Source organism: Nyctibius grandis, chromosome 28 (assembly GCF_013368605.1).
Source record: "Nyctibius grandis isolate bNycGra1 chromosome 28, bNycGra1.pri, whole genome shotgun sequence".
Taxonomy (NCBI): Eukaryota; Metazoa; Chordata; class Aves; order Nyctibiiformes; family Nyctibiidae; genus Nyctibius; species Nyctibius grandis.
Window position 1 is genome coordinate 1116446 of NC_090685.1, and position 15954 is coordinate 1132399.

The window sequence follows — 15954 nt, forward strand, 5'->3', positions numbered from 1 at the left end:
AGACAAAAGAACTTGAAAGAGGTGTCACAATAAGATAACAGAAGAGGTGTCATCATTTGCCCACTGCAGGTGCCCTGTGCAGAGTCATCCTCTGTTCAGTAAGAATGGATGTCTGCAGCTAGCCAGCACTGAAGAGTTTAAGTGATCCAAAGCAAAAAGTTCCAAGAACTCAATTCAGCCAGGACAGCACGTACATCGTTACAGCTGGCCTCTCTGGGATCTCTCCATTTAGGACTGCACTACTGGAGCAGACCCACTCCTCCATCCTCTGAGCTCCAGCACTGTGTACCAAGAGACCTTTCAGCATGCACAGAGGCACTGCCTGATGGCCAGAGCTCCCCCCTTTAGTGCCCTGAGGTCAACAGCCACTGTCACAAGCCTTTCACGACAGCTTTGACACATCAGCCCAGCCCTAAGAACTAAGCCAAGCACCAGAAGTACTCACTGTACTCCCTGGAGTTTGAGTCTAGGAGGTGACAGACAACTGAGCCCGGAACTGAAGTGCACTTCCAAAACATTACGATTCCAGATACAACAAAGCAACCTTTGATAAGAGCTCTAAAGATGCAAAATTCACTTTGCACTTTGGCAAGGAGCAGCCTCTGTGTTGACTACTCTGCTGGAATACACAAATTTGTTTCCTCTTCAGTAGAGTTTGCATCACATCCAAGTACCCTGAAAGTCCTGAACTAGCCTTTCAGGGCACAAATCACTGCCATGAAAGGTAGGTAAATGGCACTCCGAGATGAAATACTTTCCAAAGCACTACTGCCATTTGAGAAGCAACACTGGCCCATGAATTGCCTGGTGTGTTTGGTACTGAGCACAGGAATCAAAGCCAGCCCTCCAATCAAACAAGAGATTTCTGACTATGTTTAGTGCCAACATAGCAACAAAAGTACACACAAGAAAAGCTTGGACCTCTGAAGGTCTAGCACTGGAAGAATGAAGTATCAGCAAGTGGAAAGTTTTGCATCAACATAAAAGAAGTGCACTGGAATCACACCAGAGTGGTCCTGTTCACACAGCAGAAGGTAAAAGTAGCAGGGGAAAAAGAAGTCTGCTGTCCCCTACAAATCCACACCTGGGCAGGTGTCAGCCTGTCACCACTGACACTGCTAAGAGAAAGTAAGCCCCCAGCTCTCACAAGTTTTGGTTCACAAACCCTGAGAACAGAAATACACACAGATCACCAAGATGTTTTGGAACAAGTCCCCCGTGTCCAAGGCAGTGCTCCATCCTTCTGGGACGTCCAGATGGTTTTCAACACTGACTTCTGCACGCTTAACCTGCCAGCAGGTTCCAGAGCCTGAAGTACAATCATGTCTAACTCAGAGACACTGAAATAAAACTCAACTATAGCTGATTTCAGGAGAGAGAAGATATCTTCAGTAACTAACAAAACCCAATTAATTCCTGTATTTAAGAAGTCTTTGCCCCCAGCAATTTTCCTTGTATGCCTCATTCACTGAGCATTATTAAATGATAATTTTGAGTTTACTTCCTAAAACAGAGTAGGAAGGCTCAAAGTTAGCCCAAGTAAAATTTAGGCCCCTTTTCGCCTTCCTACTGCAGTGGTTGGTTAGTCAAGAAGCGTCCTTCCCCACAGATGAAGTCTGCAAGACAGGCCCCAGAGCAGACTCCTTAGTGTGCAATGTGTTTCCCCACCCAGTTCTTCCATCCTGAAGCTGACCACCCAACCCTCCCAGGAGCACAGACCGTACCCATTTCAATCAGACTTTCAAGCCTACGAATTCACAACAGCAATAGGGAAGGATGCAGTGAGGAACTACCTTGGCTATTCTGTACCGCAAAGCTTTACCTCTTTGTAATAGCTGCTCTGCAATCTGTGTACAGCACAGAATTTAAAATGTTATTTCAGGAGTACCAGAGTCTGAAGTCCCACTAGATTTATGCGTGGCCCTATTTCCCAGACACAGACAGCACCAATACACTACTTTTTAAGGGCCAGCACAACATATCAGCATCTATCGCCCATTTCAACCACTGGTATATAAACTTTTATAAATTAACTACTTTCCTACAAACCAATGACCAGGACACTAAATATTGTACCAATACAAAATGTTTAAGATATTAAAGACTTAAAGTTAATATAATATGAATGGTTTTAAAAAAATACCAGTTTTTTAATCTGTCACGGGCTTCCAACTGGGCTCCCACCTCAAAGTTGATCCCTCTTCTATTCGGAGGATGTTTTGTCATTTTGTAATATCAACACTGCTGATTTTATTCCCCTGAAAAATGCAATTAAATATCAATCACTAATCAAGACATACACAAAATAAGCTTATGCACCATAATCCCCAAAAGCTAGACATTAAGGGACCTCTGTATTTTTTGTTTGCAGAAAGTAACGGGTGCAATTATCTCTTAAACAAGGGTTCCCAAGTGACAGCGTGCAGAATCGTTCCAAGAATGTGTTCAAAACGGTAGCTACTGGACCATGAAAGACTGAAGCTCAACCTTTGTCCATCGGTCCAAGTTCCAGGTCAATTAAGAACTCTGCAACCCCATGTTTATTCACAACTGAGATAGAAGTTTCATGATATTCTTTCCCCCCTCCCAGTTTTGATGAAAACAAGGAATCCAGTAACAGGAAGAGGGCAAAAACAAACACAACCACCATCTTTCAACAGCTCCCACGTTAGTGAAACACTCAAGAACACCATGTCACCTCATCACTACAAATGCAATAGTGTTCAAAGACGTTACAAATATGTAGTTTCTTTAACCAATTTTAGAAGACTGTCTATACTGCTTACATATTTGCATCACTTTCCTCCCGCTACTCCACCAGAAAATAGTCTTCATTAAGACATGTTTCCAAAAGAAAATATAAAGGTTTAAGAAATCTTGCCAAAGTAGTTTCTCTCGAGGTACCTTTTAGTGGAAAGCCTGATCAGGAGCTAGTTCTCCCAAATTTTTGTCAGTCGTTTCCCACAATTATAAGATACAAATTATGATCCACTCCTGTAGTCTTCAAACTCACAAGATCCAAAAATACAAGTCAGTTTTATTCAATACTGACTTACAGTAAGGCTATATCTCAAAGATTCAATTAAAGATGTATAAGATGGAGGCAAGTTAAATTAAAAAACCTTCCAGTCTCGTGCTACAAGAATAAGGAGACATGCACTGGCAACAGAAATAAGCAGCAGCATTTTGGTTCACACAATGCACAAACAGCAGTGAGCCGCACCTATAAAAGGATTAACATTATTTTATGAAGAACTATTCTAAGTTCAAGTGTGGTTCAGAATTCAAAGATCTTTAGGAAAGTCATAAAGCTTCTATCGCAGGGAAAAGCTACTCCATCAACCCAGTTTTTAAACCAGGCCATGTGCCAAGGGCTGGCCATGGAGGCACCCCTACCACCTCGAGTATCATAATCACACTGCAAAGAACCTTCTCTACCAGATGATGACCTGCTGTCTTCCTGCAAGCTCAATTCACACCACAGTGATTCACACCAAAAGAAAAAATATTTTTGCCACCTTGGAACTAAGAAACATTGCAAGTTACTCTTCTAGAGTATCTGATAACAAACAGAGAGGCAGAAGGAAATTAAGGAAAAGTTAGGATGGTTGGAGTTCTACGTTCTGATGAAAAATAAACAGTAAGAATTAAAAATAAATAAAATAATCTAGAAATCCAAGAAGCAAGTGCAAAGCTACATTTCCTTTTTTAAACAGTTTACCCACCCACACCGCAAACATCCACTATTTTCTCTGCAGATTTACATCATCAAAATACTACTTTCTTGCACCAGCAATAGAATTCCATGCCTCCAAATGGGGAACAAACACCCATTTTGCTTAACACTTGCAGGAGAAATTACAGCTGCAAGATGACTCTCATCCTAGTAATCTTATTCTTCCTTTTCACGCAGTAGGGACACGCAAAGACAACACACTCCTGAAAGTACTGACGTACATTACTGAAGTGCTCTGCAGTGGCCCCTTCGGTAACAGCCGTACTCCTGAAGAATGGGAGTCGTTTCAGCTCACCTACACAGGGCTGGATGAGGAACATACACATCTCCCAACTCCAGTAACAGGATATCATACAATAGGGCTTCTATAACTAAACATCAGTTCTGGTGAGGAAGGTCTTACTACAGTTTCAGTCAAATACTTAAAAAACCTACGAGTATCACAACTAAAGGGAAATCTGAAAAAAATGGTTGAAGCCATTTAACCATATTTACAGAGGCTGCAGGTTCTGTAAAAGATCTGAACTCTGTCCACTTTACAGCTACAGTCAGCTGAACACCAGCATTTGGCAGAGCACACACATACTGCATCCCACCAGCTCGGCCAAGCTTGACACAAGGCAGCTGATCAGAAACTTGACAGGCAGGAGAAATTGTAGGGGTAAAAATCTTGTACGACTGCCACCTCCCTCAAAGCCTTCCTTCCTCTCCCCTCCCAAGTTATGAAACTTGGGCAGCTTTGGGTTCTCTCTCACATCCCACAACTAGACTGAACTCAATCCATCAGTCCCCACACTCAGCACACCTTGCAAAGCGGGATTTTTCATTTGTAGCTAATTTCAGGAACAGCTTCCTCAGGCAGGTACATACTTAGTAGAACATTATATCAGATAAATTACTCAATAGAGGATCTCGACAATTTTATCCTGAAACATAGAGCCTCAGAGTAAGTCTGAAACCATACGATATGACCTTCAGTGGGAGCCATCACGTAGCTCTTCACAAACAAGGCCAACAGGCAATGCTAAAGCCCATCCACGTTTCACCAACATGACCCTGACCATATGGAGAACTTTGTTTCTCAGAAAGAAAGCACTAAACACAGGGGCTTGCCTATGCGTCAACATTTTATGTTTCAGCCTCTGTCCCCTCCTGCAATGACTACTTAAAAACCCTGAACTACATCCAAACAGATTGTTAACGAACAACCCCTGACTAATCAGACACAGCCGTAGCTATGACTTGGAAATAACACTTCACCAGAACATCTCTTTCGAAATTGTCTTCAGCAGAAAATTAATTTGTACTAACTTGGTAACTACACTGAGACACAAACAGGCTTTTCACTTTGGTAACTCTGGGTATTGATTTTTCTCAAGTGCTCAAGATCACAATTAAAACAAGGGGTAGTTACTGAGCCTACCCCCAAAGCTGTATGGTTTTTCTCCAAAACTTCCTATTCCACTACAAGGATCAGGCCTGGTTCAGGAACAAATACTCCAGGATTTAGACAAGTCACTGCGTCCAACAGAAAATATTTCTAAATCTACATCACTGTAGTACACATTTCTGTTGTTTAAAAGGGAGAGCCTCTTCTTCCCCATAAAAGCCACCATGAGGTAATTTAGCTTTTAAAGACTATTCAACTTTTCAAATACTTACAGGTACCAATCAGGAAGGCACATTTATATCAGGGCAATGCAGAGAAGAATATGCTTACATTAATATTGATCCCTGAAGGGATCATTGTTTTTGTCTTTTAAAACAAGCTCTCTGCCCTGCTAACCGTGCGGGTGCTGTACACCCACACCTGCAGCCGTTCCTAATCTCTTCAGTTTTAAGCTCTGTCAGTGCTGAGCCCCAAACCTTGCACATCACCAAGTTCCAACAGAAGAGGGTTCCTCTGGAAACTGGAGAAATCTTTCGTATTAACACACAGAGCAAAAGCAAGCAGTTATGGCAAGTTTCTCTTTCACTAATAACAGCCTCCATTGGTTTCTCTCTGGAAACTGCTGAATCACTGCAGCCTTTTTCAAAACCTTACCTACCTTTGCAAACACTGTTTCCCAAATCACTGATAAGTATGATTAAACCACTCCCTATGTACTATCACACCAAAAACCCTGCCTTTAAATCAGTCTCACTTCCAAACTCAGTACTGCCTCACTCTGGTACTTCATAAGCAGCTCAGAAGAAAGGCAATTCACTCCCACAATTCCACCTCTTATCTCCTTCATTCTTTCGTGTATCTGTGCCAAACCCAGGGCTGCCCCCCCAACCAGAGCAAAACAGAGAAAAAAAAGAGGAACTCCATGAAAACATAGTTCTCTGTCTTGATAAAGCAGCACAATAAACTTGATAGTGTGCATAAATATAAATTTTCAACGCAAAGTAGTATTAACTTTTATTCTGGATTGGTAAGCTTGCTGTCCAACTCCTGTGAGGCATTCTGGTGATTCAGGACTACGTGGTAGGTAGGACAGGTAGTGGGGTAACAAAAAGCACTGGCAAAAACAGGGAGTAAAAGCAACTAGCAAGAGATTGTGCTGTGCTCACTGGAGATGCAGCACAGGTGTAACTGAACTGGGACACTAAGGCAGCCCCAAGATCTGAAATGCAGTTCCTACCCCAGTGACAAGACACGAGCTTGTTTTGTTTCCTTCCTGTACAGCAGTACGAGCAGTTTCTATGCCAACACAGGTTTACAGTCAACTTCACAAAGCCTAAACTGACTCTGCCATTCACTCCAGTGTTCCCAAACTGCTAGCAGTGCCCATTCTGAAACTGCCAAGGACTAAGTCCGATCACATTTTGCAGATAAGGTTTTCACTGCTCTGCAACAGTTAGTTTTGACCTTTTACTCATACCATCTGCACACACGATACCAAGCCTCACATCTTCATGAGTGGTAAAACGATGAAAGCCTCACCCAGCTCACCCCCTACAACATGCACGCCCCCATCAGCGATGGTCAATCCAGAGAAGTCCATGGTCCCCACCACAATCAGAAGACCTTGCAAGTGGATGACCACAGCCATGCTGTGCTGAAACCACACACCTGCAGATGAGAAAAGGTAATGGCTGTATCAGACTGCAAACAGTATTTACAGACGCCATTTATATTATACAATCCTAATGCCACCATGTGAAGACTAAGTACAAGTCTCACAAATGTTTAAACACCACTTTTAAAAATTGTTTTGGTGCTGACTTAGGAAGCTGATTACAACAGACTTTTATTGCTTGCAGACAAGCTACCAGATTTTGCCTACAGCAGCATGGCTACCATGAAGTATGCCTCACTGTATTTTACCCTACATATAAAAACAGAAATAAAACCCCACACCTGTTAAAGTATTAACCCAGGAACAGTTTCAGTACTAACTATTTCTCCAAGGATCCCTATGCTCCTGCCTCACGTTTTGTTTATGCATACCATTTCATAGCAAGGAAAGTTTTAGGATACAACCATAAGTTTCAGAAGATGCCCTCAGCACTGGTATTTCAAAACACAGTGCCTCAGATCTTCAGTCCTTTTTCATGCAACAGGAGCAGAAACAGGAAAGATTCAAACTGGACGTGAAGACCATTAGACATTTCAACAAATTCCCAAGGAATACTGCATCACCTCCCTTCTTCTATCCAAAAGACACATTTCAAACAAGACACTGGACTACACTCAGTTCTTATTTGCACCATGTAGGGTCTTAACCAGCACCCACTTCTTGCTTCAAAAGTTTCCCAGATTCAATCAACAACTACACAGGCAAACTCTGACTGATCACACAATGCTGAAATTGGATCCTGAATTGATACCTACAATTTCCATAACAAGAACACTGCACAGCTAATTCCTCAACACCAAAACATTCCCTCAAAGCATGACTCAGTATTTTCTTTCAGACTCCTATTTTTCCTCTAGTTTATACAAGCAGACTAACAAAAGTGACAACAGTAAAAAATCTACATTTGCTCTCCTGTTCAGAAGAAATCAAAACTTACTCAAAGTACTCGGTGACAAAAGCAAAAAGGCATCAGCAAACACAAGTTACCCTCCCCAGATCAAGATTCTCGCACCCTCCCTAAGATTACAGGGCATCGACAATGTAACTTTCATCCTCCCAACACCCCATGTAACTGTGCTGTCGATTCAAACTGGTGGTGAGACTGGGACTGACCAACACGGAAGCAGAAATTATGAACACGGGCAATTCAACAGAACAGAAAAAGTATTTTTCTGTAATAAAACCTATTTGAATTACCAAGTGCAATTAAAGAAATACTCATTTCTGAAAAGAATTCTTTTCAATCATTTGATCATCTCTTATGCAGGTGTTCTCATCTCCCCTCTTTTTTCCTGTGACACACTAAAGGTAAAAGACACACACTCTTAAACGCTGAACAAGCAAAAAGATTTGGGAAAAGGGTTTAAGTCACGTGAAATAAAGCAGGTTTTTCCTAAATAAAATAACATTCAAGAAAATCTAATGAAACTACCGTTTTTTTCCTCCAACTGAGAGTGTGCAGTCTTTGTTTTAAGAATATAAGGATTTAACTTAGAGAAATATTATCCACAGTGCCTCTGCAAGAATTAAGAAAAAACTGATTTTTAAAGCAAAACTTCAAAAGCTTAAAGAAAAGCTACAGTTAACAAAACCAAGGATCTTTGCTTATACTCACCAAGAAGAAACTCCTTGCTTATATGGCTGCAAACATTCCAAACACTGTTGTACAACTATAGGGAAGGAAAAACATAAGTCACATGAATTCTGAGACTAAACGTAGTTTAGAGTTTTAAAAAATATTTTCTCTACAGCCAACAATATCCCAATCATACAGTTAACACCTCTAGAACACCAATTTAATCCAAAAATATTTCAATACAGTGGGTCAGCAGGCTGCTGGGATCCAAATTAGAGAGAAACTTAGAGATCCTCACAGATACACAGACACTGCCTCTGCACATCCACATCAAATTTCTCCATCATTTATTTATCCTTTGCCAAACAGAAGCTACCAGTAACTTTATCATGCTCCTACTTTGGTGCACCAGATATTTCAGATTAACCCCATTAACTAAGCAAGTGGACAGTGTAACTACCAAACCTTCTATATGCAAGAAACTCAAAATTCAAGGTACTGTCTGCAGACATTTAAAGAACAGATCAACGACATGTTAAATCCACCCTATGGGGCAAGTTGCACTTAAAGGAAATTACAGCCTGCAGTCAGTTTTATCTTGTACATTGAGAACGTATAATTCTAGATGAAACAACAGGCTAAAGATCCAGCACAGAGGCTCATTCACAACCTCTTCCAATGGACTGCTAAACATGAAGACAAGAGCTCCTACCGTCGGGTGTCCCCACTCTCTTTTATCTCATTTGCCTTTTTTTTTTTTTTTTGCTTTCCCTTTCTCTGTTATTCCAAGATGCAGAAATTCTTAACTGCTCTCCTCACTTCTCTAACTGCTATTTGGCAGATAAGACTTTGAAGCAAATGTATCCGAAACATTCAAAGATACTTAAATGCAACCAACCTGCCCCAAATCTAACACCCTCTTTTACTCACAGGAGTTTAATGAGAACTACTACTGAGAAACTCCCACAAACACCACTGGATCAATTCTACTTCCATTGCCCAAACAGCCTTTAACTCTGAGGACAGTAGCTAAAAAAGAAGAGAAAGCTTCAATTCTGAAATACCAAGTATGAGAAGCAGCCCCAAACTGCCAGATCTGAGTCAAAGGGTCAAAATGCCTGAGTGTTCTAGATTTGGAAGTACATCAAAATCCTTCTGCAAAACAATTACAGCAGACTGGGATTTGCACAACTAGAGTCACCACTTCGGATGTAACATACAATTCCCACTCATGCCGGCAGATTTCTGCTGCAATACCATGGTGGTTAAACTTCAGCAAGTCATCTGTCAGCACAGGTTATTTTAAAAAAACAACTAAAACTTCTGCACTGCCTAATTGCTACCTATGGGCTCGAGGTGCCTTTGTCAAATAAAAATGAAATCAGGAAAAGGAAAAAAGTGGACTGATTCTCATTGCCATTCTATACTCCCTTAGAAGCAAAACCAACAAAAAACCCACAGACCTCCTTGGACAAACTTACTTACAGTGGGACTATATTTAAATATTTAGTTTAGGGTGGTGTTGCCTACGGTTGAACCTATGGAACAACCCCGGACAAGGTGCTAACTGTTGGGGAGGGGCCTTGCACTACAGCTGAGGAAAGGAACTACACGTGGGCTCAAAAACTCATATGACAAGTTCAAAGACAACAGGTTTCTTCTTAAAATAACATACCTTTAACACATGGGTATGGTCCAAGAACATGACTTCCATTTGCCTGTGCACCGTCTGCGTGGTTACAACACCCAGATCACTGATCTAATACCATTTTGCACTCGATGCCAATGTTTTAAAGTCAGTACAAACATTTAGGTATTAAATGGCTCTGAAGTATTACCACCCACATCCGTTCTCAAAGCAACACCCTGGTATTCTAGAGAAGTCCACATCTGACATAGAAATTTAATCCTTAAGGGTATGTGTTGGTCAGTAAGCTGACCAATTAATTCCTCAGTTTTGGCCAGATGTCCTGCCCCTGGCTTCAAGGTTGCTCTGGGTGTTCCAGCAGCACACTATACACTTACAGCACATTGCTGAATCTAAGATTTTTCTTATCAGTGAGCATCAACAGGTATTTTAGCTATCAGAGGAAAAGATTATGACCGAAAAGGGAAGGAGCCAGTAGGAAAGCACAAAAATGATCTGGTAACAGTACCTGCAGCAGTAACCGGACTTGGCCTTCTGACTCTTAGGAGAACTCTACCTGTAAAAACACCCATAAAAAAAAATTTGAGAAACATTTTTCACAGATAATTTATAGCACCTGCAATACTGGCTACTGAAAATCCCACAGGGCACTTTTCCAACCAGTCAGTATATACTGCTCTGACACTCAGACATGGCACTCAGTTCCATCACTCATTTATCTACCCTACTTGTTGATAAAGAGGAGGACATTTTCATGACAGTCAAATAAAGTGAAATATTGCAAGTTACACCACAAGCTTTGACGAAAAATGACGTCTTTATTTAAGATAATGCACTAAGCATTAAATCATCTGTGTACGTGCCACACCGTAAGAAGGATGTGACTCCCCTGTTTTATTACAAGAAGGAATGAAAGAGGCACACTTCAAGGCTGCTTGTAGACTTGCCCCCCATCTCAGACATGAAAAGACAGCAGGAAAACAAAACAAAAAAAAAAAAAAGAAAAATATTTTTTAAAAAAAACCTGCATCTTTTTACAAGACTGATGACAGCAATACTGAAAAGCCAGAGCTGCAATCTAGGCAAGGGACTGATACAAATATGAGGGAACACATAACAATAAAGCCATTAGCAACTTGCATCACAATGAAGAAGCAATTAAAGACTGATATATTTGCAACCTCTGCTATGCTACCAGAAGCCTTTAAGCTTGAAGCCTTCAGCTTTAAGACTAACTAAAAACCCTAACTCAAACCCTGTCAATGGCACTCCTTGTACCATTGATGCACAGGTCCAGGCTAAGGTCTACACGTGGAGCTCTAGAGGCATTCAAGATAGTTTCCTGACTCAAGTAGTCTCTGGAACAGGATATTCTCCATTTCCTTGGGAAAGAAGTGCTGAGTATAAGCAGCAGAAAAAGTAGTCAATTTTGAAACTAGTATTTTAAAATCAGCAACAAGATCAGGAAAGCTCTTTGGTGCTAACTTCATACTAAAAAACAAAAACAAAAAACCCCACCCTGCATTAAGCAGTAGTGCTCCCCCTCTTTCTTTTAATACAGGCTACCCAGCTAAAGACACAGATGGAGACCTCTTTACACCTCTTTTTAAGCAGTTTCACAAAACTACCTGAAACCGAGTTCTTAAAAAAATAAGGCAGACTGCAGCTGGCTATACTGAAACAAGGCCAGCCGAAAGCTCTCAAGCCCAGCAAAACCACACAAAGGTACATCAACAAACTGACAAGCATCTGAGAGAATTATATTCCAACACGCATTATTTTCTGCCGTACCCATCTGCAGTCAGTCAGCACGGACACATTATACACCCGCACGTGCATGATCACTTAAGTCTGGTGCTTGCATCCACAAAAAAACAGAACAGCCATCAGTTCCAAAAGGTTTTTTTGAAATACACAGGCCACACAGCTATTGGCATTTTGACAGCAAGGACAAACCAAGAGCTCCAAGTCACTACTTCTTACCTGAAAAAAAAAAAGTCTTTTCCTACAGGAAGCACAAGAAGTCAAAATAAACCTGTAGGAAGCAAGGAACACAAGTGTGAAGATAAGGAATAAACAGAAGCAAAAAAAGAGAGGAGTAGACTTGTTCAACTGTTGAATGAACTATTACAAGCACTTCACAAGACTTCTCAATAAGATGCACCATTAAGTCCAAAGTACACGCAACTTCCCTTTTTTCTTTAATTTAAAAGAACCACTGCACCCACGCAATTAGGCAACCATCAAGAATGCAGTTTAAATACCGATGACAGCCTCTCGCAGGGCTGAACAATAAATCCTCCCCCGCGCCGCGCGCATTCTCTAGCTGAGCTCTCAGCAGTGTCGCAGGAGCGCTCACAGCTGCGCAGGACAGCACCATATGGGCAGCAGCGAGGAGACAAGTGGTGGGACAGCTTTCCTGCAGCAAGTGTCAGCTCCTGTCTGGGGCTGTAATTTGTCAGACGCTGCCAATACCCGGCTTCCAGAGATGCGGTGAGAAATAAAATATGCAGTTACAGAGAATTCATCATCCCCTATAATTACATTATGGATTGCACCCTCCTTTCCTGACCAAGGGGGAGAATTTAGGTCAATATCACTGCCTAGGTCATCCAGGAACTACAAGAGCAAAAGAAAGCGCTTCAGAGAACTTATCCAATTAAAGGTAAGAATTAATTGCATGCTTCTTACATTTCAGTCAAGGCAGCATTGTTATGAGCAATTACTATTCTAGCCTCATTCCCAACTTGACCTTAATTAATTACTCAGGATTACAGGCAAGCAAATTTTACTCTCAGACTGCTCAAGTAAAATTTTATTTCCATTCAGGAGACATCAACAAAGTTATCAGCAAGATTGTAAACTCAACTTTTCCACAAGCTGACTTAGGTCAAATAACGAGTATTCATCTAAGCCATCTTCAACTCGAGAACCATTAAAAATCACTATGAGTGATCTTTGTTGCAAGTCTTCTCACTTGGCTTTTTTTGGAAACTGGTCCTGTGAAAGATCCTTGCTCATTACAGAAAATTAAATGAACTCAGGTCAAAAGTATGTCTGTTATAGAGATCCTCAGTTACGAGTTTCTGTACAGATGCCTACCAAAGGTTACTTAAATCATCAACAACGTATTTAACATTTGGTTTTACTGCATACAACAACAAATTCTGTACGCAGATAGATGACATTTTATCCAGCGTGGACTCATCAACATTCAAATGTTCAACTCTGATCTATTTTCAAGCCTTTAGGCTAGAAATAATAGCCTGGGATCACAGAACCAACTCTGGTACCAGGAAGATTTTCAATAATTAAAGGAGATATAACCGTTTCCCCAAATTGTACTGACAACCTGCTTTGATTAACCAAGCCCTGCCACAGGCACAGCGCACACGTGCACACCGAGACCACTGGTACTGCGATCCCCTGCGGTGGCAACGAGCCACCTCTGAGCCCCGGCCTGTCAGGAACGGGAGTACGGTGCCTCCCGATGCCACCTATGGAACAGGTACGGCACGGAGCAGCTTCTGGGCTCCTGCAAGGACCCACCGTTACTTCTGTTCCCTGAAGACATTCTGAAGGGACAAAACGCAGCGGGACGGAGATGTGCTCCCGACTGCACGGGACACAAAACGGCCAGAAGGCTCCAGCCCACGGAAGCCACCCCCGGCCGTGGCCAACACCTCGCGGGCAGGTACCTGCCTCGCGCGAGGTTCGTCCCCCGGGGCTGTGGGAGGAGCACCCGGACCGGCCCCGCGCCGAAGGGCCCAGGCGCCGCCACCGGACCGCGCCGCCGCGCCCGCAACTCCCGCGGCCCCGCCGCTCCCCCGCAGCTCGGGGCCCGCCGGGCGCCGCTCCCGGACGGCGCCACCCCCGCCCGCCCAGCCCCGGCCGCCGCCGGCAGAGCCCCCGCGGCCCCGCCTCGGGCTCCGGCGCCGCCGCAAGGTCACTCGGCCGCCCGCGCAGGCCGGGCCCCGGCGCCTGCGCTCGGCCCGCACATACTCACCTGCCCGCGCAGCTCCGCGGGCCGCCGGGCGCGGGCGGAGGCGCGGCGAGAGGGAGGAAGCGGGAGGGCGGGGGCCGGCCCGGCCCGGGCCCCCCAGCCCCAGCGCGCCAGGCCGCGGCGAGGCCGGAGCGGCCCCGCTCGGCGCCCCGGGCCCGCAGCGCGGGAGCCGCCGCCCGGCCCAGCCCGGCCCGGCCCGGCCCTTTGTGCGCGGGGACGCGCGCCAGCCGCGCCGCGCCCGGCCTCCCGCCCCTCGCCTCGCCGCCTCGCCACGCCGCAGGCCCGCAGCGCGGGGCAGGGCAGGCGGCCCGGCCCGCCCGGGCGCTGCCGCGCTCTTACCGAGGGATCTGCACGGGAGAGAGGGTTAGAACGGAGCCGAACCGCCCCGGGCCCCGCTCCACGCCGAGCCCAGCGCCGCCGGCCGCGCCGCGCCACAAAATGGCCGCCTCGGTGCGGCGCCGCCAGGGAGGGGCGGGGCCCGGCGGGAGGGGCGGGGCGCCGAGGGCGGGGCCCGGGGCGCTGCGGGAGCGCGGGCTGGGGCGGCCCCTGCCGGGCGGGGACGGCCCGTCACCTCCCCGGGCGCGGCCCGTTCCCGCCCCGCCCGCGGCTCCTCCCGCCGGGCCCGGCGGCACCGCGGGGCAGCGCCCGGGGCCAGCGGGCTGTGGGTGCTGGGTGCTGCTGCCCGAGGGTGGGCAGCGTGCGCGGGAAGCCCAGACCGCCCCGTGGGAGGGAGCGCGGGGCGTTTGGGGCGTTTGCGGTGCCGGGGGCGGGTGCACGGAGAGGGGTCACCGGACGAGGGCGAAACACGGGCACAACGCGGCGCTCGGAGGCTTTCGGCCCTCCACGGGCGCTCCCGCCGCACCCCGGCCCCCGCCGGCCCCGTCGCGGGTGTTCCGGGGAGCCCGGAGCGGGGCAGCCCCGGTGAGCCCCCGCAGTGCCGGCGGGGGGCCGCTCACGCCCCCACCCGCTGGCCGCCCTGCGGTGCCGCCGGAGAACGGGGTGTCCGTGTAGACACAGGCTCGAACAGGGGCAAACCAATGGGTATTTTCCCAGCTTTATGCCAGGTTTAAGCCCAAACCAGAGTGACACAAGAGCAAAAATCTTTGCAGGCTGCAGCTCTGGATGTCAAATATCACAGCGTTTGTCGCTGTGGGTGGGTAAACCCTTCTGGTTCCGGTGGTTTTCCTGGGCTAATCCATCACTTTCTGCTCAGAGGCCACAGCCAAGCGGACGGTTGTTTGCCAGGCTTCGGGGTCGAAGGAGGAACCGCCGGTGTCTGCAGGAGCAGGGCTGGGGCTGCGGGGGCTGCCGGGCTCCCGAGCAGGGCACAGCAATGCCCAGAGCCCAGGTGCTTTTCTCTCCCGTCTTCTTCCTCCCGAGCAGCCACAGGAGCTGCTGTGACCGCACAAACCTGACGTGGGCCTCAGCCTGGTGCCCTGAGCAGCACGGGACCCGAGAGCAGAAAGGGTGGGTTAAAGCAGAGTGGTCCCCAAAGCAGCTAAAAAAATAGCTGCAAAGTTTTGAGGGAAATAGATATTTATTTTTTTTTCTACCAAAACATCAGCATAGTGTTGATGTATTGGGTTTTTTGAAAGCAGTATATTTCATTCAGAAGTTTTCAGCATTTAAAAAAAACCCAAACACGGAATCTCAGCACATCTGCCACGAGAAGGCACGTGTCAGAAACCACTTCACAGAAACGGGTCTTTCTCGGTCCCACTGGTTTTGAGATGTGGGAAATAATCCCTTGTTCTGCTGTTCCCACCGCGGGCACATGGCTTTTGGCAGTCCAGGGACGTGTCTATGCCAGCTTGTGCTCTGGTTCTCCTTGTGCACTGCCCAGGACCCCAGCTTCAGCACCCCATGGCGGCGGCCATACTTAACGTATCAGAACCGCTCCACCATCAGAGGTGGCTGCCTGGAGCC

General features: G+C 45.8%; 1 protein-coding gene across 7 annotated transcripts in view; it reads right to left on the minus strand.

Annotated features, from left to right (window-relative positions):
- The window catches only part of PHF20 (PHD finger protein 20), a 68410-nt gene extending 53931 nt beyond the window's left edge, over window positions 1–14479 (minus strand). For 4 of the 7 annotated variants that reach the window (XM_068419567.1, XM_068419566.1, XM_068419565.1 and 1 more), the window contains exons 1-5: window positions 14368–14479; window positions 12009–12060; window positions 10534–10581; window positions 8417–8471; window positions 2144–2258 (exon numbers count right to left, since the gene is read on the minus strand). In XM_068419567.1, coding sequence (XP_068275668.1) covers window positions 2144–2226 — 83 coding nt within the window. In that variant the 5' untranslated portion in view covers window positions 2227–2258; window positions 8417–8471; window positions 10534–10581; window positions 12009–12060; window positions 14368–14479. Of the gene's footprint in view, window positions 1–2143; window positions 2259–6665; window positions 6795–8416; window positions 8472–10052; window positions 10107–10533; window positions 10582–12008; window positions 12061–14367 lie in introns of all 7 variants that reach the window. The other 3 variants (XM_068419564.1, XM_068419562.1, XM_068419563.1) reach the window with 3 other exon arrangements.
- Window positions 14480–15954: the final 1475 nt, after the last annotated feature.